General features: G+C 31.6%; 3 protein-coding genes across 5 annotated transcripts in view; 2 read left to right on the top strand and 1 right to left on the bottom strand.

Annotated features, from left to right (window-relative positions):
• The window catches only part of LOC105216730 (uncharacterized), a 230,424-nt gene that overhangs the window by 104,641 nt on the left and 100,042 nt on the right, over positions 1-25,741 (top strand). The gene's annotated exons all lie outside the window — the stretch shown is intronic.
• LOC105216729 (protein tweety-2) overlaps positions 1-25,741 on the bottom strand; it is a 161,344-nt gene that overhangs the window by 94,880 nt on the left and 40,723 nt on the right. The window lies entirely within an intron of this gene.
• LOC114804504 (toll-like receptor 4) lies at positions 1,109-4,029 on the top strand. Its single transcript, XM_029043168.2, has one exon. The coding sequence runs from the start codon at positions 1,419-1,421 to the stop codon at positions 3,837-3,839; it is 2,421 nt and encodes an 806-aa protein (XP_028899001.2). The 5' UTR covers positions 1,109-1,418; the 3' UTR covers positions 3,840-4,029.

Below are 25,741 nucleotides of genomic sequence, written 5' to 3'. Positions count from 1 at the left end.
CCCAAGAGCCATTGACCTCGAATCTAAAGCACTTACACGCGCATACAGTAAAACAAGCAGCAAACAGTTCATAGGGTTGTCACACACACAAAACTTAGTGTTCATAGTTCGGCGAAGGAGCTTATCCTTCACTTAAAACTGTAAACAACATCCACATTAGTTTTCAGCTCATATCCAAAGTTGCACTGTTGCCAATTTTCGCTTAACTCGTATGATACAAATTCGGCATTATGACGAAGACAAAATCTGCGTCAAACTATGAAAAGTTATTTGTTTTCATGTCTGTACTGAAATACATATTGACCATTAGCATTTCGAGTCTACTTTAATTCAATTCAATAATAATAAATTGCACTGTTGCCGATTTTCATTTACTTTGAATAGGAGACTGTCGAATTATAATTAATGGCACTGTTGCCACTTTTCGATAACATGGTAGGGAGACCGCTCAAGAACGAGCTTATTAGTTTCTAGTAGTTTTCGAGACAATAGTTGGTATAGAAGTCGGTTTAATATTGGCTCGAAAAGAGTCTCATTTAAGTTCGTAGCTTACTGATACTAACTTTAAAGGTGTGATGGTGGTCAAATGAGATAGTATATTTTGTTATTTAAGGATTTAAATAGAAGGGTTTTCTGGATAGGGGTTTAACTGATTCCCCGACTTCTAGGCTTTCTAGAAAATATGCAGAATTTTTAAACTTAAGCGGTATCAAAAAAACGCCGTCATTCTCTATATATTACCTATCTATGAAGCTTTCAAAGCGCTCCTACTTTAGAAGTGATTATTTGTTAGTGAAATTGTATGCCGCGTTTGTTACACTGACTAATGCGAGGTAATGTTTCTCGAAGAAATTCTGCGAGCTCAGTTGATTATAACAGACGCGCGTTTGGTGTTGACATTTACGTGCGCGAAAATGACGCGGAAATTAATCGTTATATGCGGGGAGTATCGACGCGCCCGCTTTCAATGTGGTGGGTTGCGCAAGGATTGTCGCGAACGGCGCTTGGGCTCACAGAGGTTCACAAGGCGCATAAGTATGTGCTCAACGAATTTTATGTCCACGAATTTTATTTAATATTATTATTAAATATTATTTTTTATTTTAATTATTGTATGGTAACATAAAAAATCCCAGTTAAGTGATCAAGAGCCGCGCGCCTATTGCAAAATGATTTTGGGAAAAATGCGCTTTGCGATGTGACACATGTGGCACCGCGCGTCGCATGCAAGGCGTCGTACTATTGAAATTCCAATGTAAAGCTTTATCACACGTCGCGCACGAGTGAACGCCGATAGTGTGGTGTAAATTACTTGGCGTCAAACTAATGTCAGCAGCGCTGCTGACACATATGTTGATTGCATGATAGCGCTGACAACTAGCAATTACAAAGAATTGTATTAATTAAATTTGCATGCGATGCGCTGCAACAAGCGCACACGCAGGCTGCAGGCTGAAGCGCTAACCAAATCAATTGAGTGCATTGATATGCAATATTGGCAGATGTATATGCCTTGCGTTCTCTTTCAAATTCAGTCAGTCTTTCCTTTACTTTACGCCCGCTACTTACATTTACGGCGCGTCATGATAATTTGCCTTTTAACACGCGTTAGCATAGTCGCGCTCGGCGCTTTAGTGTTGCTCAAGCATTATTGTCATTGTCTGCAAACTGCAGTGGACGTGCAGAGTTTTAGCATCGCAAATTGCCGTACGATTCAGCAGGAGAACGCGTGCAATTGCAGCTATGATGCTTTCTACGAGTCCGCGTTAATAGGTTGCCGGAGTGCGGATGAGCGCACTGAATTAGAAATATCTATTTATCTAAAGAGTGATGTGGATGTAACTTGCAGGCATGTAGGCGCCGCATCTGCTGTGAGAGATGCAATTCCTGATGAATTAGTAGCGCGTTTACCACGCTTGGGCAGCATACGCCAAGCAGCTTTCTTGAGCATACATGAGTGCATGCCATTCACGCCGCTGCTAACGCGATTGGCGTTAACGCGCGGTAAAATACTACACGTGCATGGACTCGGTAGGTACACACATTTGACGGCGCAAAATTTCGGACACAACACAAGCTATTTATATAGCATTGTCGAATTGGAGCTATTGGCACAACCGCGCGTACCGCAAGCAACGCAGCGCTTAGCTGCTGATCTCTTTACTGTCTTTCCAAATTTGCATACGCTCAAAATCGAGTTAAACATCACACAATTGGACATCGCTGTTTTCATACCGCTTGCTGCTACGCTGAATGATTTTACGTTGAATGCGCGTTTGCGTGCGTTTCCCACCGTCGCTTTGTCGCCGCTACGCCAGCTGCGTGTGTTGTACTTGATGCGCCAACAGTTTGCTGATCGTTTGTGTGCAGATGACTTAGCGGCGTTCAGCTTGCTGGAAGAACTGTCGTTTCACAGCTGTGAAATTAGCAGACTACCAGCGCGCATGCTTGCGCCATTGCCAGCGCTTAAGAAACTGCAATTGGCCAAAAATGAATTACGCGTACTGCCAGCTGCATTGCTTGTCGTAAACGCGCACCTAGATTACTTAGATTTGAGCGATAATCTATTGGAGTCACTGCCGCGCACACTTTTTCACCCTGCCACAAATCTAACGAGATTGGTTTTAAAGAATAATCGCTTTGCTCAGTTGAGCGCGCAAATGTTGCCGCCATTAAGCGCGCTCAAATGGTTAAGGCTGGAAAATAATCTCATACATACAATCGTTGCGAACACTTTTGCCAATGCCAAACACTTGCAGCTACTAATGCTCAACAGCAATCGTTTGAATTGGACTAGCGAGACTGAGGCGTGTGACGTGTTCGCCGGCATGTCCAGCTTACAAATACTCAATTTACAAAATAATACGCTGCAGCGCATATGCGATCAGCTGGCAGCGCCGAATCATAGTACAAGCAAGCTGTATGAGCTCGATTTACGTTACAATAAGTTCACACATTTGAGCGCGCAACTGTTGCACACATTAAATAGCAGCAAGTCGTTTCGGGAATTGTATCTCTCGCATAATCCCTGGACATGTGATTGTGGCGCGCAAGCATTGCATACTTTCGTCAAGCAACAGCGTCAGCGTCAGCGTTTACGTGACATATTGGAGCTGCGTTGTGCCGATGCACAGCTGGCGCCACTAGTTGAGCTATCCTATCATGATTTCTGTCTGCCAGATTTGGGTGTCAATGCCAGATTTGTGTTGGGCTTCATTAGTCTGTCGGCGCTCAGTCTAACGCTTATCATAACGGCGCTCTGCTATTACAAATACAAATTACAGCTACAAGTGTGGCTGTATGCGCGTCAGCTGTGCCTGTGCTGTATCAGTGAAGCGGAATTGGATCGTGAACGCAAGTATGATGCGTTCATCTCGTACGCGCATCAGGATGAGCATTTTGTCGAACACGAACTGCTGCCGGGCCTAGAGCAGGGCACACCGCCGTTCCAGGTGTGCATACATGCGCGCGATTGGTTGGCGGGCGGCTTCATAACCGAGCAAATTATCGACTCTGTGGAGCAGTCACGTCGCACGCTCATTGTTTTATCGGAGAGTTTCATAGCATCGCATTGGGCGCGCATGGAATTTCGCATGGCGCATCAATGTGCGCTCAATGAGGGGCGTTCGCGCATCATACTAGTGATCTATGGTGATTTAGTGAATTTCGACTTGTTGGATCAGGAGTTGCGCGCGTACTTGAAGATGAATACCTACTTGAAATGGGGTGAGCCGTGGTTTTGGGAGAAGTTACGTTATGCTATGCCGCATCCGGCTGGTGCAAGATCGGCGCGTGTACGGCAGCGTTCGGACGAGATTCCTTTACAAGAATTTAGTTAAACAATGCGCGCGCTTTGTTTGAAGTATTGTTTACCCCCTTGTATGTAGATAGTGTTGATATTTATAAAAAATCGAGTTGTTTTACAATATAATAAGAATTTTGTAGTTTGAATGCAAAATAAATTATTTAAATATGAAATAATACAAAACCGCTTTTAAATTCTATAAATTGTAAAACAATTTTTTTGAACAGTGTTGCCACTTAATTTTTTATAATTTAAAACTCTATAATAATGTTTTTTCTATATTATTACGTAATAACAATTTTGTAAAGTTCCTTAATAATAGATTTTTTTAAAAAGGAAAGATTAATTTTTTTTATCAAAATATTTTCAAAATTTTTATTATTTAAAAAAAATAAGTTTTTAAAATATTACATAAAATTTTTTTTGAAAAAATTATAAAAATCAAATATTTTATTAAAACAACGTTTTTGTTAAAAAAGGAAAGACTATTTTTTTAACCAAAATATTTTCATCTTTATTTTTTTTTTTATTTTTTTTTTTTTATTTTTTCATTTTATTATTTAAAAAAAAATAATATTTTAAAATTTTACATAAAAAAATTATAAAAATCCAAAATTGTATTTAAAAATATTTAGTTGAAAATAATTAAAAAAATCAATATTTTCCAATCATTTTTTATTTAATTTTTTTTAAGTATTGATTTTACAATTTCAAAATAATTATAAAGAATTTTTACCAAAATATTTTTAGCCATTTTATTATTTAAAAAAATTAATTGAAAAGAGTTTCAAAATTTTTCTTTTAATTGGTTGAAAGAAATTATAGCATTAAAAAATTTTATTCAAAAAAAATTAGTTGAAAAAAATTATAAAAATCAAAAATTTGATTTAAAAAAATTAGTGGAAAAAAATCTGAAATTTAAAAAAAAATAGTTGGAAAAATTTAAATTTTTGAAATAATTATAAAAGTCAAAATTTTTCTTTTAATTTGTTGAAAGAAATTATAACAATAAAAAAAATATTATTCAAAAAAAAATAGTTGAAAAAAATTATAAAAATCAAAAATTTGATTGAAAAAAATTAGTTGAAAAAGAAATAATGTGCGTTTGTTTTATAAAATTTAAAATTTAAAAATATTTTTTTTATTTATTTATTTTTTTGAAAATATTGATTTTACAATTTCAATAATTATAAATAATTTTATTTTTACCCGTTCAACGTAATCACAAAAATGACCGCATTTGTAATGTTATCACACTGATTTCTGCTTAAATTTATTTTATTTTTACACTTTATTTCCACGAGCGGGTGACATACACTTTCCCAGCATTTCCCAGTGTACGCAGCAGCATTCTGGTTCATTGCGGTTTCAAACGAAACGATAACTGCGTGCATACTATATATGTAGATATGTATGTAATGCAACAACAAAAGCAATTATACAACACGCATTCCAAATTAACAAACACACGCACACATTTATGGCTTGAAAACCAATGTACAGTTATTTATCCATATTTTTATGACTCTTATCAGCAATGCATTTAAATGAACTTCGAGCCGGCATACCAAATGTTTTGAACTATATAAATGCACATATGTTCTTTCTATATATATACATACATACATAGACACATGCATTTCCTCGTGCGCACTTTGGCTTGAAACTCTGCTTTGTGGTGTTCCCATGCCGCTTTCATGCACCACTCCATTCCACTTCGCTACACATTCCACACCAAACGGAGTAAAGTTTGTATACTCGTATATGAAGTTTTTATGCACAGTGTTGCATTTGGAAACTTAACGGGAATTTTATTATTACATCAATTTATTATTTAAAAAAAAACTTTTATATCTTTATTTTATATATTTTTATGTCAATTTAATTTTTTATTTGTATTCATAGAAATTAAAAAAATAAAATTTGGAAATTTAAATTTTTGAAAATTATTTTTTTAACATTTATGTGTTTAAAATGAAAAAATATATATTAATTAATTATTTATAAATATGTATTTTTTTTTTCGAAAACTAAATTTAATTTAATTTTTATTTAAATTTAAAAATAAAATAAATTAATTTTCAAAATTTAAATTTCAATACATTTTTTATGAATATTTAAAATTATTAAAATAATTTTTTTTTTCGAAAACATTTTTTTTATTTAAATTAAAAAAAAAATTTTTTTGAACATTTTTTTTTAATTATTGATTTAAAACTAAAATGAATTTTCAATATATAAATTTTAATAATATTTTTTTTTTTTTTTTAATTTAAAACAGTTTACTTTATTCAAAAAGAGTGCTCCTTTAAATTTCTTTCAAATATATTTAAAATATAGATGCCATCTAGTTTCTTTTTATACGAACTAGCCTCAAATTCATTACTGTCAAACTCTAATGAGTCTAAAATAATAAATTTTCCTCTCATTTCTTGATAAATTTTCCTCTAATTTTCACATACAATAATTATTTACTAATTAAATTAAAAAAAAATGGGCAGGGTTGCCATATTATATTTTTTATACCGAATTTTCAATATCATTTTTATTTGTACAAATAAATTTTTTTTTCGGTGATAAAATTTGTGCATAATTTTAAAATGTGTTTAAAAATGCATAATGGTGTTGCCACCTATTTACTTTAATACATTATATACCAAATATCTCAACACAAAACTTTTCAATCTATTTATTTATGCAACAAACGTAAAAAAATTAATTAAGGTTGCCATATAATTTTTAATACAAAAAAACGAATGTGGTTGCCACATATATATTTCAATGTATTATATTGCATATACCAAATGTCTCTAATCAAAATCAACTTTCTAGAGCGCAATTATTTTTGAAAAAAAAAAATTTTAAGAATATTCAAATGGGATTGCCATACAATTTTTATTTAAGAAAAAAACGCATGTTGTTGCAACTTATATATATTACAAGGCATTATAATGCATATACCACATATCTCTAATCAAAATAAACTTTCCAGAATTCAATTATTTTGTAAAAAATGTAAACAAATTTTGAAATGAGGTTGCCATATATTTTTTTTAAATATTTTTAATAATTTTTTTGCTTTCACCACATATCTCTAAATGGAGCTAATTTCTATTAGACATTTAATTTTGTAACATACCTAAAAAATTATTTAAATGAAGTTGCCACCTATTTTAGATTAAAAAAATTCAAAAAAAATGCTTGGTACCCTTACACTAAAGCGGCCAAGTAACAAAGAATTTGTTTATTCATTAGACTTGTTATTGCTATTGTTGTTATAAACTATTGTTGTAGCTAAAAATCATTGTTGTTGTTAAAAACAGTATTTTTCACTTGTTTTCAAAAACTTCTCAACAAATACTTAAAAAGTTAAGCATCTCAGCCATTACCACTGATCGGCGCGTCGTCGCTGTTATTTTTCATCTATCTCTCATATAGTTGTTTGTGTTTGAAGAATATGTGTTCGCAATAGTAAATTTACACTTGACAACTGTCGAATTGCAAGCAATTGAAGTTTTGTGTTTTGCGGTTTGGCAACTACATTGAGTCGCCACTGCCAATGAAGTTGAGTTGTTGTGGCCACAGCAAACATGTGTAGCTTGTAAGTAGATGTAAGTGACCTGTGTTGTTGGCCAAAAGCTTAAAACTTAAAAGTTTTGAAAATAACAGATAGTTTTTCAATGGCTTTGAGATTTTTAATCAAAAATAAAAACTTTTGTATATTTTTTTTTAAATTTTTTTTATAGAAAATTTTTATATTTGAAATTTTTTGACGCAGAAAATTTCAGTTTTACCCAAATAGTATAACTAGCCATTAAAATCGCGCATTACCATAATTTTAATTAAATTCCTGGTAATTTTACTTGTTTTGTGCGCATTTGAAGCACCCTGTTGGAAATTAAAGACAAAAATTTCTAAAAAAATTCGTTGCAAAGTATGTGAGCATGTCTCTCACTAAGCCAGCTCAGTAGTACTAAGTCAATATTTTTTTTTTGAAAATTCATGATATCCGCTTTGCAAATATTTCGCGCTGGCAACTCTGGTCATCATTTTTAGACTTTTACATGTATATGTATATGTACATCATGTTTATAAAACTAGCATTTGCTCCATCGAAAGGCTAACAAATTAACCCACTCATAAGCGAGTGGAAAATTGCCGAGCAGCGTCGCAACGCACATACGCGCATATTTACATAATTCGCGCTGATTGTATAATTCGTGTCATAGACAAACGCAGCTGCCAAACAATTCACCAACTAATTGAATCAAAACAATTTAGAACGGAATTTAATCCAATCAAAATGAATGAATTTTAAACAAAGCGCTGCCAGTGTGCGCAATCAAAATAAAATAACTGCCATACATATATACATACATACATATGTACATACATATGTACGAGTATATAGAAATATGGCATGTAGCTTTTATGAACTGTATGTACCTAGACTAAACTAAGCCACAGTCACTGAAGCTATTTATCGTAGTTGGATGGTCTGTTCGGTGGAGATTCTTTAATTGCATACAACCGAATTGCTTGGGTCAGAGGTCAATTGAACAAAATTGTTGTATGAGCTCATTAAATAAATAAACATGAGGTATTCAAAATTTACATGTAGACACGGAAATGTAGATAGGAAGCTTCAAAAGCTGAAGCAGAAAATTTAAAATTGAGTAAATTACCTAAAACTCGCTACTGCTTGGATCTCAAACTTGAACCGTCGACAAAATGTATTGTTTTTCTCTGCTAATGAGCTGCCAAATTCTTTAAGGGGTTATATACAGTTAGACGGCCGAAAAAAAGTGAATTTTCCAGAATTTTTTTCTGAGAAAACTTTTTAAGTTATTGATCCAAAAATTTATACACATATTATGGTATCTTTTAAGACTTAGTACTAGTAAAAATATTTATTTGAAAAAGAGCTACAGCTGATCTCCAGGAGCTCCTCTCAAAAAAGACGCTTTGCGGTGACCACTATATCTCGGAACTGGATCATCCGAAATTAAAAAACCAAACAGATTTCGTTAAAATAATGTTAAATCTAGTAATTAATCGAAGGAATAAGCAAAATAAAATTTTTTGACAAAATAGCGGTTTCTCAAAAAAAAAAATCGATTTTTCACCGAAATTTCGGCCTTAAATTGTTTATAAAAAAAAAATATTTATCGGAGAGAAAAAATCTTCGATTAATTACTAAAAAATATATTTAAGAAGGTCGTGTTAAAATTTGAGACTAATCGGTCAAGCCGTTTTCGAGTAATGTTGGTCACCGACTTTGAAAACACCATTTTGAGAAAAACGCGTTTAAAGTTTGGACCTTGTACTTCCAAGCACTCTGAAACGCCTTTTCAAATTTTTCATTTGCTTGTAACTTTGAAACTATTCACCGGAACGATATGAAATTTGTACATTAAGAAAATGAAATTAAAAAAAAATCGATTTTTTGAAAATTCTAACTGTATATAACCCCTTAAGTAAACCAATATACAATTTTTTGAGGGAGATATGAGACTGCTTAACAATTTACCCTTTACTTCTTAAGGTAGATCAATCAATAAGTATTGTCTGACATCGCCTTGTGCCTAATTTGCCTCTGCGCTCAGCTTAATCATCAAATGGAATTAATAAATTAATTATAAACTCGTTTCTCCCTTGATACAAACTAGAACCATAAAGAAAATGAACTTTTATGTAGTATCGCCGTCAACCAGTCCACTTTTCTTTAAAGACCTTTGTTAAGCATTTACTTTTTATTTTCGAAATAAGATAATAGCCACGAAGCTCAGTCCGACCACAACTCCATAATTTTTTTTTGTTTTACTTTTAAAAATCAAAGTCGGTTGTGAAACCAGACCCAAGCCTTTGTTAAATAGCCTTTGAGATGCCGCTGTTAACCACCACATACAGCCTCAAACATCTGTTATCTTGAACTTTTATACCTATTATTTCTTTTCTTTGAAGACTACCGACAGCAAAGTTGGACTGTTATGAACAGATCTGTTATACCAACAGATTTTCGCCTTTCTGAAGTATCGTCATCGATAACTGAGTTGGCCTGACACGGACAAAAGGTGGTCCTTACTAAAGAACTTACAGTGTTACAGCATTGTCATACGTTTCAAAAGTATAAGTAGAGTTCTGGAAGATCCCTGACAGCCACAATGATGTCATTCCACAACTTAAGTCCTTTAGCATGACAATAAAGTTCGATGAAACTTTATCGGTCTATAGTTTCTTCATACACGATCAAACTAAGTCGATTAGAGTACTAACTGCTTTACGGAGTTCAGTCGGTATGTTATGCTTCTACCAGAGTTTATGGTATTTTAAAAGATCCAATGAGAGCATGAGTATTGTATGTGATTGGCGTTCAACCGTTTAGCTGGTTATAGCCGAATCGATGAGAGCGCGCCACTCCTCTCTTTCCTTCGCAGTTCGGCGCCAGTTGGAGATTCCAAGTGTAACCAGGTCGCTTTCCACCTGTTCCCTCCAACGAAGTGGAGGCCTTCCCCTTCCTTGGCTTTCTCCGGCGGTTACTGCATCGAACACTTTCAGAGCTGGAGTATTTGAACACTTTCAGAGCTGGAGTCCATTCGGACAACATGACCTAGCCAGCGTAGCCGCTGTCTTTTTCTTCGCTTAACTATGTCAATGTCGTCGTATAACTCGTACAACTCATCGTTCCATCGTCTGCGGTATTCGCCGTTGCCAATGTTCTGAGGACCATAAATCTTGCGCAAAATTTTCCTCTCGAAATCTCCTAGTGTCGTCTCATCTGATGTTGACATCGTCCAAGGTTCTGCACCATAAAGCAGGACGGGAATGATAAGCGACTTGTAGAGTTTGATTTTGGTTCGTCGAGAGAGGACTTTACTGTTAAATTGCCTACTCAGTCCAAAGTAGCACCTGTTGGCAAGAGTGATACTGCGCCGCTGGATTTCGAGGCTGACATTGTTGGTGTTGTTGATACTGGCTCCTAGGTATACGATATTATCTACAACTTCGAAGTAAGTAATATATATGTTTTTAAACCCTTTAGGAGGGTTTAAGTGTTTCCCTTTGTCTGTTCTAAAGTATCTATGGGGAAGCCGATATTTTGAGCTTTGGAATCTGGCATAAAAAACCTTTCAGATCACTCTTCTCAGCACGCTTAAAGATCATTAAGCGCCCTTAGTAATACTTTCACACAGATTTTGCGGTTTTGTATTTATTTTAAGAATTTTTTTCTCCGGTATAAAAATCGACTTTTCAGAAAAATCTGACAGCTCATTGTACTTTCCAGCGTAAAAAATAAAATTTGAAATTTATTTATAAGCAAATTTCCTCAAAAATGACGCACACACACACAGACACAAATTACTCCTTCCTGTCATTAACATTTTACGAGTCCCTCCGCTTTGGCGATAACCAACGAACGTGACTGACGTTCGTACGCTGAGTGGCTGTCTATATGTAACTTCCTTCTGCGAGTGGCATAAAATTTCTGCATTTCTAGGCCAACGCCAACGGATTCTTGTTAGTTTAGATTTATTTATTTTTTATTTTGCCAAGTTTTCTAAGTGCCAGCGTGCCTTACATACATACATATGTATATACATTTTGACAGGCTATAAGTTCGTGCCGAATGCAACGCTGCTGAATGCAACTTTGTATGTGTGTGAAGCTGTCCAACTCGGCGCTGCGGAAAGCAGGAAAGCACGAAACGAAATGTAAGAAAATTGCAATTTTCAATGTGCCAATTATGAATTGTGGAAATTAAAAATGAAAAATAAACAAAGAAATAAATTAAGTGAAACCGAATGAGGAATGTAGAGAGAGTGTGTGAGAGAGAGAGCGGTAAGGGAAATGGGTAGAAAGGAAATAGTTAATTTGTAGAAGGGAAAATCGGCAAGTCTTAGGAGTTTAGTGTAAATAGAATGTAATATAAATAACTTAGTTGAAAACCAGGTCGTGCGATTAGCCACACAGTATAAAATGCGGTAAAAGTCGGTGACGGGAGAAAGGCATTTGATGATTAAAATTGATAATTTTCTACAACTCTGTATTTTACTATTTTTGCTTTATGGTTATATACAGTGAATTTCCAGCAAATGTCAAGGTACAGAAAATGCTAATATGAACTGAAGAATTTTAATGAAATTTTTAGATATGTGAAGTAAGATGACGTACAAGTAGTTACCTTGTTGATTGGAATTTTTCTGTAGAAAATTTCATGAAAATTCATATCCAACAAATATTTTTTTGAAATTTATAAATGCTAATGAAATTCAACAAAGGGCAGTATCGATAAAAATAAATATTTTTGCGATTATTTAGAGTTTATTTATATAAAAAAAATAGTCTTACGAAATATTGAATATATATTATAAAAAATATTAAAAATATTAGAGCAAAAAAAATTTGCAATATTTTTTCATAATTTTAATTTTTTTAATTATTCCAATTTATTTTAATACCTTGCCCAGTTAACTTTAAGGATTTTAATTAAAAAATTAGATAGAAAAGTTAAAAGCTATTCTATTGAAAAGGTTAAAGAAAAAAATTTCAAACTTTTCAAAATTTTTAAAATTTCTATTTTTTTTAAATAAAAAAATTAATTAGTTAGAAAAGATAAAAGCTTTTTTTATTGAAAATTAAGAAAAAATGTTCAAACTTTTAAAATTTTTTAAATTTTCTAATTTTTTGAAAATTTTCTAATTTTTTGAAAATTTTCTAATTGTTTGAAAATTTTCGAATTTTAACAAAATTCTTTAATTTTTTCAAATATAAAAAAATTTTAAAAAAATTTTCTAATTTTTTCAAAATTTATATTATTCAATTTAAAACTTTTTTATGAACTTTTTTTAAAGAACTTTGATAAAGAAAATTTAGTGTTTAAATTTCTATTAATTTTTTACCATAAAAATTTTTTATTAGAATTATTAGGATTTAACTTAAAAATCGGAAGCAATAAAAGAATATTCCGGTAACATTTTTGCAACAGTTCGTTCAAAAATAAATTGAAATTTAGAAATATTTTTTATAACTATCCTCTACATTCTCACTTCTCAACATATAACGGTAAAACGTTTTGGCATTTCATTTACAAAGTATGACAGAGAATGCAATAAAAATATCAAAAAATGCTCTGCAACCTGCAGTTGCAAGACATTTTGCAAGAAAAAACTCACAGGTGTGTTACAAGCGCTTTATGCAAGTGTAATTGAAGCCGCAGCGCTTGTTAGCATTTAAATATCAAATTAACGAAGATTAAGAAAAAATTGGCATAATAAAAAAAGTGGAACGCCAACAGTGCAGTATAAAAGTAAGCGAACTGCAAAAAATAAATAAATAAAATAGATTGCTGCTGCTGCTGGTGACAGGCTTTGTGCGGCTAAGAAGCAGCAGTCATGATATTGGAGACAGCTAAGCAACGTGGCTGCAGTTGAGTGAAGAATGCAATGCATGCAGGCACTCAACTAAATACTTATTTAAGTCAGTCTACAGGCATGCACTTTTCTCGCCCCACAAATAAATACAACAACACAAAAGCCAAGTCTACGCGCAACAAAGTCAGCTTGTTGCGAGCTTGTTATAGAATGAAATGCAATGAATAGGCAAAAAGAAAAAAAAATCCGTTTGCCACAAAAACTTGTCAATGCTATTAACATGCAATCACGATAAAAGGAGTTGCCAAACCGGTTATATTTTTCATTAACTTTGATGACTAATTGACAGCTTCACTGGCACATCGCTGAGATCTGCCACAGTATATAGTGGCGCCGCGACATAGTAAATTCTTAGCTGCTTTTAGTGCGCGCATAAATTGTTTGCAAAAAAAAAAGTAAAATAGAAATAAATATTTTGCTATTTGAAGGCACTGCCGAGCTGTCGCAGGAAGACATGAGAATGCAACCGTGTGTTTAATAGTTTTATGGACTACGCAAGTATGTAAAGTGGCTAAGATTTGCAATTGGTTGGCGTGCAGAAATGTGAAATTGAAGTAGAAAATGTACAACAAAAGTTGAAAATAAATAAATAAAAAATTGTAGAGTTGCTATGTCAACAAATTATTGAGGAATAAATAGAAAAAATACAAGGGAGCAAAAATGCGAAATCCAAATAGAAAATGTCCCCTAACACTTAAAACAATATATGTAAAAAATTTTTAGAGTTGCCATATCAAAAAAAAATTTAAGAAAAATAAATAAAAAAATGACGGGAGCAAAAAATTGAAAGGAATGAATTCGAAAGAAAATGCTCAAGAAAACTTTCAAAAAAATGATTTTAAAAAAGTTGTAGAGTTGCCATATCAAAAAATTTTGAAGAAAAAAAGTAGAAAGGTTATCGTCAAGCTACAATGCGAAATCCATAGATAAAATGCCACAAAACTTTAAGAAATATATTGTATTGTATATGTGTAGGGTTGCCATATTAGAAAAAATGATTGAGAAAAAAATTGTCAGCGAGCAAAAATGCTAAATCCAAGTGAAAAATGTTGGATACTTACTGTTGAACTTTCAAAAAATTTATCAAAAATTGTGTAGGGTTGCCATGTCAAAACATTATTTATAAAAAAAATTCCTGCGAGCAAAAATGCCAAATCCAGAAAGAAAAAGTACAACAAAACTTTGAAAAAAATAAATTTAAAAAATGTGTAGGGTTGCCAGATGAGAAAAAATATTGAGAAAATTGTCGGCGAAAAAAAATTCGAAATACAAGTGCAAAATGTTGCATACTTACTGTTAAACTTAACAAAAGATTATAAAATAATGTGTAGGGTTGCCATTTCAAAAAGTTATTGAAAAGGAATGTAGAAATTTCTAAAAAATAGCATTAACGATTATTCGAACTTCAGAGAATGATGAATAATATTATTGGCAGCCAAGAGCTCATAAGAGAGTATACGAAGCTTTGGAATAATCTAATTCACAGAAGGCTTGAAGCTAGGAACATGGTGGAATGCTATGGAAAATCATATAAGACATATTTGAACTCTACAAAGTGACGAAAATTATTATTGGCAACCGATAGTTGATAGAGGAACACAAGAAGCTTGTGAATGAACAAAAATAACATATCTATAAATTAAGGCTGAGAACATAGTGGAGTACAATGGGAAATCACTGAGATTATATTATAATTCTAGACGATAAATATTACTTGCGGTACAGAGCTCTTAAGAGAGAGGGAGAGGCTAGGAACAAAGTAAAATGCAAATAAAAGCTAAAGCGCGAATTGGCACTTCAAAAACTGTCGAAAAATATTATTAGCAACCGAGAACTCTTTAGAGAGTATATGAAGCTTATGAATAATATAATTCACAGAAATGCCTTAAAGCTAGAAACAGAGTATAATGCAATAAGAAAAAATATAAATATCTCTGATTCTGACAAAGATCTGATTGTTTGGAAACAGAAATTTTGGAAAAAAAACCTGAAAATTGAAATAAAAATTCATAAAAAAATTAATATCGGTAAAAATATGAAATTTTAAATTCATAAAAAATATTTATTTTAGAGTAAAAAAATATTTATTTTATTTATGAAAATACAAAAGCGGCTTAAATTTAGATAGAAGTTCAGTGTATATTTTGATTTTCGAAATTTTTGAAAATATAAAAATCATCCAGTAAAAGTCAAATACCGATAATAGAAAAAATATAAATCATAATAAACTCCAAATATTTTCACGCCTGTTAGTGAGTGTTAACACTAAAAAACTATATCTTAAACACATAAAAAATAGTTATGCGTTCATGAATTATGGCTTTTATGAGCATGTACTCGTATGCGTGTCAGCTCGAGTTATCCACACGCATTGTAAATTTATGATTTTATTTGTTAAATTTTCAAATGGGAACGCTGAAAAAACAATTTATCACCGCAGTAATATTGAAATTGGATATAAAAATTGAATGTGATTACCTACAACCAAGAATGCAATAAAAGTCGGGTTTTTATTATTATTTTTTATTTTTTTTATTATTTTTTTCTTTTGTTTTTGTTTTTATTTTTATTCTTTTTTTTTGAATTTTCCAACGTCCGCCGGTAATGCTTGCGATTCTTTTATTTTATTTTATTTTTATTTACACACGTAAATATGTTTACGCTCACCTTTAACCCAACATTATGTGCAATCACAAGGCGGCAAACGCACACAAAATACATAAATGCTCAACAAATCTACACAACTTCCTTTTCAACTATTTCCGTATGCAGCAAATCTTTGTCGTTGCCACACCTGGCACGCACGTGACCTCAAAGTGTAAGCAAAACAAGCGGAAGAATTAAATATAGAAGCGGGAACAGCAGCAGCAGCAGCGGAGTGACGGTGGAAAAGTCAAGCGTACAATAAAATCTATGCTAAAAATATATATGCATGTGGACAGAAATAGTAAATGTGTGGACAGCAACAAATGTGTAGGTAGACAGTGAAGTGTAGTGAGGACTGCAGCTGACGTTGCCAACTACATGCTAATAGCATATAAGCAATGCCACAGCCAGTCAGTCACAAGGTAGGCGCATTTGAGGAGACTTCTTCATTCAACTTTTCAGCTTTTCTTAGACGCGTCCGGCTTTTTATTGCCTGCCATATATATATATAAATTTCTAATACAAAGGTACAGACATAAGTATATATATTTTCCTGCGTCCATATTTGCCACTATAAATACAAATATATGCAAATCACGTGACAATTGTACTTTAATACTAAATTCAAATTGAGTTTCAATTACACGTAAATTCACTTTTTTTACGTATTACTTCCCTGCACTTCTAAATAGTTACATAAATGCATGGACATAGGCAGAGACATCTAGTAGTTACCTTTTTGTGTCGCACGTACTTTGGTCTTTTTTTGCTCTTATTAAATGCCTGTTCATATAGAAAAAAAATACTAATTTATGCATTGAAATATGCAATGTAGCGGAAGTAATTTTCCGTAATTTTTCTTTAGAAAATTGTCAATGGCCTCAATGTTTGCTTTTTTGCCGTTTTATGCGCAAGATTTCTTCAAAAAGTTGTGGATAGTTTCGTGAAAACGTGACTAAAAGCAAAAAAATATTTATCTTTAAGTATTAATGTAAAAAAAGTAATCAAGTTCTGGTGTAAACGCAGCATTATGATAATTTTCGTATTCACTTAAGTTGTGTTCACAGTGGCGAGTTTGAGAAAATTCTTTAGAAAATAATTTTTTATTATTTTTTCAGACAAAATGTGACTAGTTATAGCGAAAACCACTTCAAAAAAATAGAAAAAAAATAAAAAATTTATATTCTATTCAATATTACAAATAACTCCAAAACAGGTGTCAAAAAGAAGCTTTAAGCTTCTGAAAACAGTTTCAAGCTCTGTAGCTCAGAAAACAATAGGAATTATAGTAAAAAAATAGTCAAGCAGTGGTTTAAACGCAGCATTATGATAATTTTCGCATTCACTTAAGACGTGTTCACAGTGGCAAGTTTGAGAAAATTCTTTAGAAAATAATTTTTTATTATTTTTTCAAACAAAATGTGACTAGTTATACCGAAAAACACTTCTACTAAATTCAAAAAATAAATTTAAAAATTCTTAAAAATTTCAAATATTACAAATAAATCAAAATTAAATATTAAATGAAAGCTTAAAGCTTCTGTAAAGAATTTGAAGTTCTGAAGCTCAAAAAAACAATAAGAATTGTAGTAAAAACTTAGTCAAGCAGTGGTGTAAACGCAACATGATGATAATTTCGTATTCACGGAAGACAAGTTCTCAGTGGCGAGCTTGATAAATTTTTTTAGAAACTATTTTTTTTTAATATTTCTTAAGACAAAATGTGATTAGATATTTCGAAAACCACATTCACTAAAATAATATAAAATATAAATAAAAAATTTTAAATTATCATAAGTCATAAATAACTCAGAAATAAATGTCAAGTGTAAGCTTAAAGCTTCTAAAGAGTTATAATATTGATAAAAATCGATAGAGAATTATTTTTCATAATTTGTAAGGCAAACATAGCAACATAGTCCGTAAAGTAATGAAGCTGTGGTGTAAACGTAGCATTATGAGATTTGTATAGAAGCTTAAAGCTCAGAAAGAAATGAGAAGTTCTAGCTTAAAGCTTCCAAAGTTATAATTTTGTTAAAAATCGTGCGAGAATAGTTTTTCACCATTTTTGTTAACAAAAGTTGGCAACAATTCCATAAAGTAATGAAGCTATAGTGTAAACGGACCATTATATTTCCATATAAGCTTAAAGCTCAGAAATAAATGTCGAAGGATAGCTGGAAACTTCTAAACAGTTATAATTTTTATAAAAATCGATAGAGAATAATTTTTAAAAATGTTTTAAGACAAAAGGTGGTAACATATTCCGTAAAATAATGAAGCAATGGTCTAAACGGAGCATTAGATATTTCTATAGAAGCTTAAAGCTCAGAAAGAAATATCAAATGAAAGTTTAAAGCTTCTAAAAAGAGTTCAAAGTATTTATTTTGTAAAAACATCGGAGAAGTTTTTCCACAATTTGAGCCTGACTTTGACAAAATGCAACCCTGCATTTAAAATCCTCACTTCAACTCCCAAATTCTCCAGCCTCTTGCAGAAATTTGCGCACAATGCACCACGACCTACGCACAACATGCAACAGGAAGTGAGCGCCTTAAGTCAAATAACATACGAATTTAATACACATTTGCCGACGTTGACTTGATTAATGAAATTATTTTGTTTTTATTTTTGTTATTGTTTGTTATTATGTCATGGCCTGTAGGCAGTCCATGCGTCAACAAATCTTGCACAAATAAGCAGACGGCGTAGTGGCGAACCAGTGTTGCCCACACGTATTGATTTTTGAAACAAAAAGTAAATAAAAATTCAAAAAAGCAAAATTTAATTTTGTGTATGCAAATTTTATTGGGTTAAATGCCGTATATGGAGAGTTAAATTTTTTGCAAATTATTTTGTTTATATACATATTTTTCATTTGTTATCGAGCTGAGATTTAAAATTTTTAAATGGTATATTTAAAACAAATTATATATTTGCCAAATTCGGAAATTGTGACACCGCAAAGCCTACGCAGAAAGTATAAGTAGAAAATAATAATAATATTCGAACAATAACAATTGCAAAGACTCGATCAGTAGTCTTTGGTATAAGTAGGAAGAAACACGTTTCATCCATTCTGTGAATGCAAAAATGGGGTAGATAAAAAGCTAGCAAAGCCAAATGTGAAGCTTACTTTAAGCCGAGAAAAACTTTCTTACTTCAGACTCAAGTGTAGGCAGTAGTATTCAATAAAAGAGGATTAAATCAGTTTTGAACTTGTGGAACATCTTTTTTAAATACTGGATTTTGATTTCTTTTTTATTGGTTGAGGTAATTTGGTATTAGTGTAGACGTAAAATCGAGCGGGAAAAGCTTTTTCGGAACCGTATTGTTTTTGAACTTTGTAATTAAGGTAATTTGGTATTATTTTAGATTTCGAATTGATGGATGAAAAGCTTTATTGGTAGCATATGATTTTTGAACTTGTGGAACACCTTTTTTAAACACTTTATTTCTGTTTGTTTAATGGTAATGAGGTAATCTAGCATCATTCTAGAGACCAAATCGAGAGATGATAAGCTCTTTTGGGAGCATATGATTTCTGAACTTGTGGAACACCTTTCCTTAAAGCTCTGTTTGTATTTGTTGAATGTTTAAGGTAATTTGGTATTATTTTAAACTTCAAATTGAGCGACGAAAAGCTCTGTTGAAAGCATATAACTTTTGAACTTGTGGAACACCTTTTTTAAATGCTTTATTTCGTTTTTAAATGATTGAAAGTAATTTAGTATTGTTAAATGAGTTTAGTTTATTTAGTTTAATTTATTAAATCAGACTCAAGTTAGAAATGAGATTAATGGATTTTTGAACTTGTGGAACACCTTTCTTAATTACTGGAATTCGGTCTATTTAATTGTTTGAAGTAATTTTGTATTATTCTAGACGTCAAATCGAGAAGTGATAAGCTCTTTTGGAAGCAATTGATTTTTGAACTTATGGAACACCCTTCATAAATGCTGTAATTTCATTTGTTGAATGATTTGAAGTAATTTCGTATCATTCTAGAGACCAAATCGAAAGGTAAAAAGTTTTATTGGTAGCATATAATTTTTGAACTTGTGGAACACCTTTCTTAATTACTGGAATTCGGTCTATTTAATTGTTTGAAGCAATTTTGTATTATTCTAGACGTCAAATCGAGAAGTGATAAGCTCGTTTGGAAGCAATAGATTTTTGAACTTGTGGAAAACCTTTCTTAAAATCTCTATTTCCGTGTATTTAGTGATTTGAAGTAATTTTGTATTATTCTAGAAGTCAAAACGAGAGTTGAAAAGCATTATTGGAGGCATATGATTATTTCACTTCATAGAAATGGTTACAGTTCGGTTTTTGGACTTTGTTCCATAAAATGAAATAACCTATAAATCGCTTATGTTTCCATTGGTTCTTTGAATAAAAATTATGCGTTGATTAATTGTTTCCTAAGGTTGTATGATTAGGTTAGTGGTTGTCTTTTGACGCACCTTCGGTTATGTGATTACTTTAGATATGCACAGTCCACTTAAAGTTTGTAGTAAAGATATTTTATAGCCCAACTGAGTACACGAATTTCAATGCAACCAAAACCACCGCAGCAACTGGGATTTCGCCACAATTACACTTATTATTTTTGTTTGTATTTAAGATTTTTCGATATACCATGGCGCCCATGGCGCATCTGCTCAATATTAATCCCATAGTTTTATTATTGGGATTATAGTTAGTGTGCTTGTTATTGTTGTTGTCATATGCTTGTTATCACTGCTTATTGTATTCTATGCACTGTATTTGTTATTTCGCTACACATTTGCCGACATTGTTATTATAGTCAATACATACATACATACGCACACAAGCATACAATGTTGCATGCAACACGGGCCAACAAACAAGTCAGGCCAAGTCAAGTCAAGCCCTCATAAGCCGGTCTGGTGCAGAAATTTTGTTGTTGTTGCTATACGAATTGTTGTTGTGTGCGGTGTAAGTGGCGATAGGCGAGCACATATGGCAAAATGTTTATTGTTTCTAAGCAAAATCGATGTGCGTGTGTGTGTGTGTGTGTGTATATGTGATTCTATGTTGCTATATGTATATATATTTATGTGTGTATGTATGTAAATGCATGCGCCTATGCGACGCTATGCAGCGGCAGTAGTAATAATAAAAGAATGGACTTGGAGTGTAGCATGAGTCACGAGTGCCAATGATGAGGCTCATATGTGCGTTTCTGTGTTTGTATGGGTGTGTGTATATATATACTTATAGTCATATACTAATGTATATATATATACATATGCTTAAGCGCTAGGTAGCAGTGACTGCCGCAGCCACACAATGCCGGCAATTAAAATTATGTTTTCATAAACGAAGAGAGATTTTGCCCATCACCGAATGCATTTATACGCATCTATATGTATGTATGTGTGTTTGTGCCTGCTTTTATGCTTTGAAAATTCCAGAATTGCAGCAAGCTGCATGCCACATGCCAACATGCACACTGCATATGGTGCAGACAGGAACACAGACAAACACACACACTAGCATCCACACATACATACATATATACATCCGCATTAATGTTCACCCTTTGCGATTCAGCTGCTGTTGCTGCTGCTACAGCGCTCACTCGGTAGATTCCCTAAATTCTCCCACAATAATAATCGTTATGTTTTCATTATTTCCTTTTTATTTGCTTACATTCGCTGTTGTTGTTGTTGCTGCTGTTGCAATATAAATAGTTTCTGCCTGATTTAAGGGGTTGCCACAAAACAAAAATTCACAAAAACAAACACGGCTTGTTAATGCCCGCATAAAGGCCCGGCGTAGCTGCTTTGTTTGAACATTAAACATTTTTGCTGGAAATTTTCGATTGGAAATACCGTATTCGTGGCATATTTATGCAGTTTACGCGTTCGACTGACACTCACACTTAGGCGCTAATGAGATTACATTGGTATTATGTGTGGTTGCTATCGATGGGATTTGCGTGTAAGCAAATAATATTAATGTAAGTGTGGGAAAATATTGTGAAATTTATGGGTTTTCAGTATAAAAATGATTTTTTTGAAAAAATATTAATTTTGGAAAATTATGAAAATAAGAAAAACAATCGTGAGGTTACGAGAGCAGTATGACCTTTATATTTTAATATTTCTATAAAAAATCTCTCGGAATACAGTTTTTAGATTAATCGTTATAAAATGGAATTTGCATTAGAGCTGTTTTCTATGGACATTTTTTTGTTTTTCTTCACTTTTTTGGTCAAAGTGAAGCTTTAAGTACAGTTTAATGGAGTTTCAGCTCTATAACTCAATATTTACTCGAGCTAACAGTAAAAAAACAATAATCATTATATGAGAGCAGTTCGTATCTTTCAGCCGATTAGCTTCAATTTCGCACACAATGTTTAGTTTAGAAAAATCCTCGACAAAATTAAATTTCAACTTGATAACTCATTATTTGCAGAAATGAGCACATAAAATTTAGAACGTTATAAGGGACTTGACAGTAATTTTTGATTTTTTTGTATTTAATTTCACAATAATAATAAATGCTGAAAAGAAAGCAAGCATTTGATCTCTAAAATCAATATTAGTACCTCAAAGACCTTAAAGGAGGAACCCTTATGTTAAAAGTGGACCCAAAACCACGTACGGCAATCTTTTATTTTGTTATCTGTGGAAACCACTTTTTGACAAAATTTAATTCCCAAACATACTAATTGTACGCCGCAGCACTTAAACTGAGAGAGAAAACCGCTATAAAAGAGCATGGCGATATTCAATTTAAAAACTTCTGGGTTCCAAATAATGAAGATTTCTTCTTAACGCCATACTCGTATTATATAAATTTGGAGACCAAGTTTCTCTCAAATGCAGCCTCACTTAAACTCTCATATAACCGTTAAATGCTCTCTTAACTGACTTAGACTTCCAAAGTCTGTCTTAAAGCATCCAATGCAGTAACATGCCTCCATTAATACAATTCTCCCTCTATATTTCATATTTTTTCTCCCGCTTACTCTCTCTACTCTCTTTCAGCTACCATATACGCCCGCTTTCTTAGCTTCATATATTCCCCAGTTAACTTTCCTACACGACACGCGCTTAAAATTTTTGTTATTGCTTCTTTTTGACTACCTTTTTAAATAATTAAGTTTTTTTATTTTTATTTTTTTTTTGCTCTGATATCACATTTCGCCGAATGCCATGCAGAGTTCACTGCACTCGTGAAAATATAGAATAAGTGTGCTGTAAGCGTATTACTAAGCGCTCAAATGTGATTACTGACATAGCAATTAGTTTTGAATTTCATTTACGCTTTGTCATGCAGGCGACACTGCGCTTTTTTGTGTTTTTTGGCCTGCTCTATTTCAAGTATTCATTTCATGCTAAATATTTTGTAACAGTAGCGTTTTGACTTGAAGGGGAAAAGAAGATTTTGTGTCGGTATTTTGGTGGCTTTTTTCTTGCTATTATTGTAGTACTTGACGCAATAGCGGTAATTTGAAGAGATTTCGGTTTACACTGTTAGTTAACATTTTACTGTTATTTTTTCAAAAAAACGAGGTAATAGATATACATACATATGTATGTATGTATTTATATATTTTGTGTTGTTCACCTTTAGGCGAATTTTAGAATATTTAAAGAAAATAAGTCAGATTTTTATTAGGCACAATTTTTTTTTTAATTTAATTTTATGAAGATATTTAAAACACAAATTATAAAAATTTACAAAAACAAATTTGTAATTTTTTTAAGAAAAAATTTTTTTAGAAAAAAATTAAATTTTTTTATTTCTTTGTAATTAATTTACAAAAATCTACCATTTTTTATAATACATAATTTTATTAAAACAATTTTTTTTCTATAAAAATTATTCCAAAAAAAAATGTTTTTCTAAAAAAAATTACAAAAAATATTATTTAAATATTTAAAAAATAGTATATAAAATCTAAGAAAACTTATTAAAAAATAAAAAAAAAATATTTGTAAATATTTAAAACAAAATTTTGTAATTAAAAAAAAAAAAAATTATTTTCTGTAGAAAAAAATCCAAAATTTTTTATTTTTAATTAAAAAATTTTATTTCTGTCGAAAAAAATCCAAAATTTTTTTATTTTAAATTTACAATGTTTTTTAGGAATTTTTATAAATAATTTAAAAAATTTACTAACATTTATAATAAATTTTTTATTAAAACAAATTAAAAAAACATGTTTTTCTTAAAAAAAATAAAATTTTTTTTTAAATATTTAAAAAAGTTTTCTAACTAATTTATAAAAAATAATCTTAAAAGATTTAACTTTTTTTTATTATTTAATAAAATAAAAATTGAAGAAATTAAAAATTTTGAAATTTTTTTTTCTACAAAGAACATTCCAAAATTTTTTTCCTTTTGTAATTACACTTTATTTTTTAATTTTCATAAATAATTTACAAAAAAAAAATATAAGAAATATATTTTATATATATTTTTAAGAAAATAGTATACTTTTTTTATTTAAATTTTTAAAATTAAAATAATTCCTAATAATTTTTATTTAAAATATGTATCTACTACCTATGTACATATGTATAATAAAAAATATTTATTGCTTTAAAAAATCGATTTTTAAAAAAAAATCTTACTATAAAAAATTTCCAAAAAAAATTGTATGAAATATTTCAATTTTATTTTCCATTTTCTATAGAAAATTGACAAAAAAACATAAATATTTTACCAATTATTTTTCTAAAAAAAATTAATTAAAATTTTTTTAATTTATAAAAACCGAAAATCAACCAAAATTCAATATTATTTGAAATATAGTATGTATGAATCTATGTGATTTGAAAAAAATATCATTCTTTAAATAATTTTAAATTTTCTTCATCTCTTATACTACTTAAAGTCGCTCAAATATCTTTAATACCATATAATTTGTCAATATTCTCTCATATCTAATTACATATGCACATAAATATCTCAAACTAATGACAACTGTCGACATTGAACTGTCACCAAGTCACAAGTGAGACCTTTGACATGCGACTTGTTTTTCACAGCATTTAATGTTTACATATACAAAAGACAAAAGGCGTGTGATAAAACAGACATACAAGTATGCGGGTTTGAATAGCAGAAAGAATTAAGCAAGTGTTACAAAACACTTGTAAATAAATAACGCAGCTTGATTGCAACAAAAAATTACCAACAAGCACTTGAACTCAAGCCATAGCAAGGTTAAGTCACAAAAATTACAGCTACTCAAGACAAAGCAAAGTGTTAAAAAAATTTCAAAATTATAAAACAAAGAATTCGAGAATGGAAAAGTCAGCATTCATTCCTACCAAATGCCTTTCTCTTCTACGCTTATGAATTCTTGCAATATGTCAATATGGCAAAAACCGAAGTATTTCTCTGAAAAAATACAACACTGCTAATAAACCGTTACTGCTGCTGCAAAGTACTGCTAAACGCTAAGGTCAAACATGTATATAGAAATGGCAGAGAGCGCACGTTCACAACCGCTCACCGCAGTGCCACATATTGCTGGCGACCGCAACGCGCTTAAACGCTCCACAAGCCAACAGCCAACAGCATCAATTACCGACAACCAACAACAACAAAACTGTTTTGTGGCATGAACTTTCATACCGCGCAAAGTGATACGATATTTCGTGGCTTTGACGGTAATGCGAGCGGTGAGCTCACTTACTAATATTGTCGTCGCATGATATGTCTTTGTGGCGCTTAAGACATTAGAATCATATTTCTAATTGACCTACATTCATATTTTAGTTGAGGTACGCGTTACTGCTGAGTAAGCGAAAGAGGGCGTTAATACCACCCACACACACTTTAAAAGTTAAGAAGCGCTATGCGCTGTTGC

The sequence above is a fragment of the Zeugodacus cucurbitae genome, chromosome 5 (genome assembly GCF_028554725.1).
Source record: "Zeugodacus cucurbitae isolate PBARC_wt_2022May chromosome 5, idZeuCucr1.2, whole genome shotgun sequence".
Lineage (NCBI taxonomy): Eukaryota > Metazoa > Arthropoda > Insecta > Diptera > Tephritidae > Zeugodacus > Zeugodacus cucurbitae.
This window is presented reverse-complemented; position numbering and strand designations above follow the sequence as displayed.

Bases quoted from the DNA above. Each gene is read 5' to 3' on its own strand.
- LOC114804504 (XM_029043168.2), top strand. From the start codon at position 1,419: ATGCGCTGCAACAAGCGCACACGCAGGCTGCAGGCTGAAGCGCTAACC.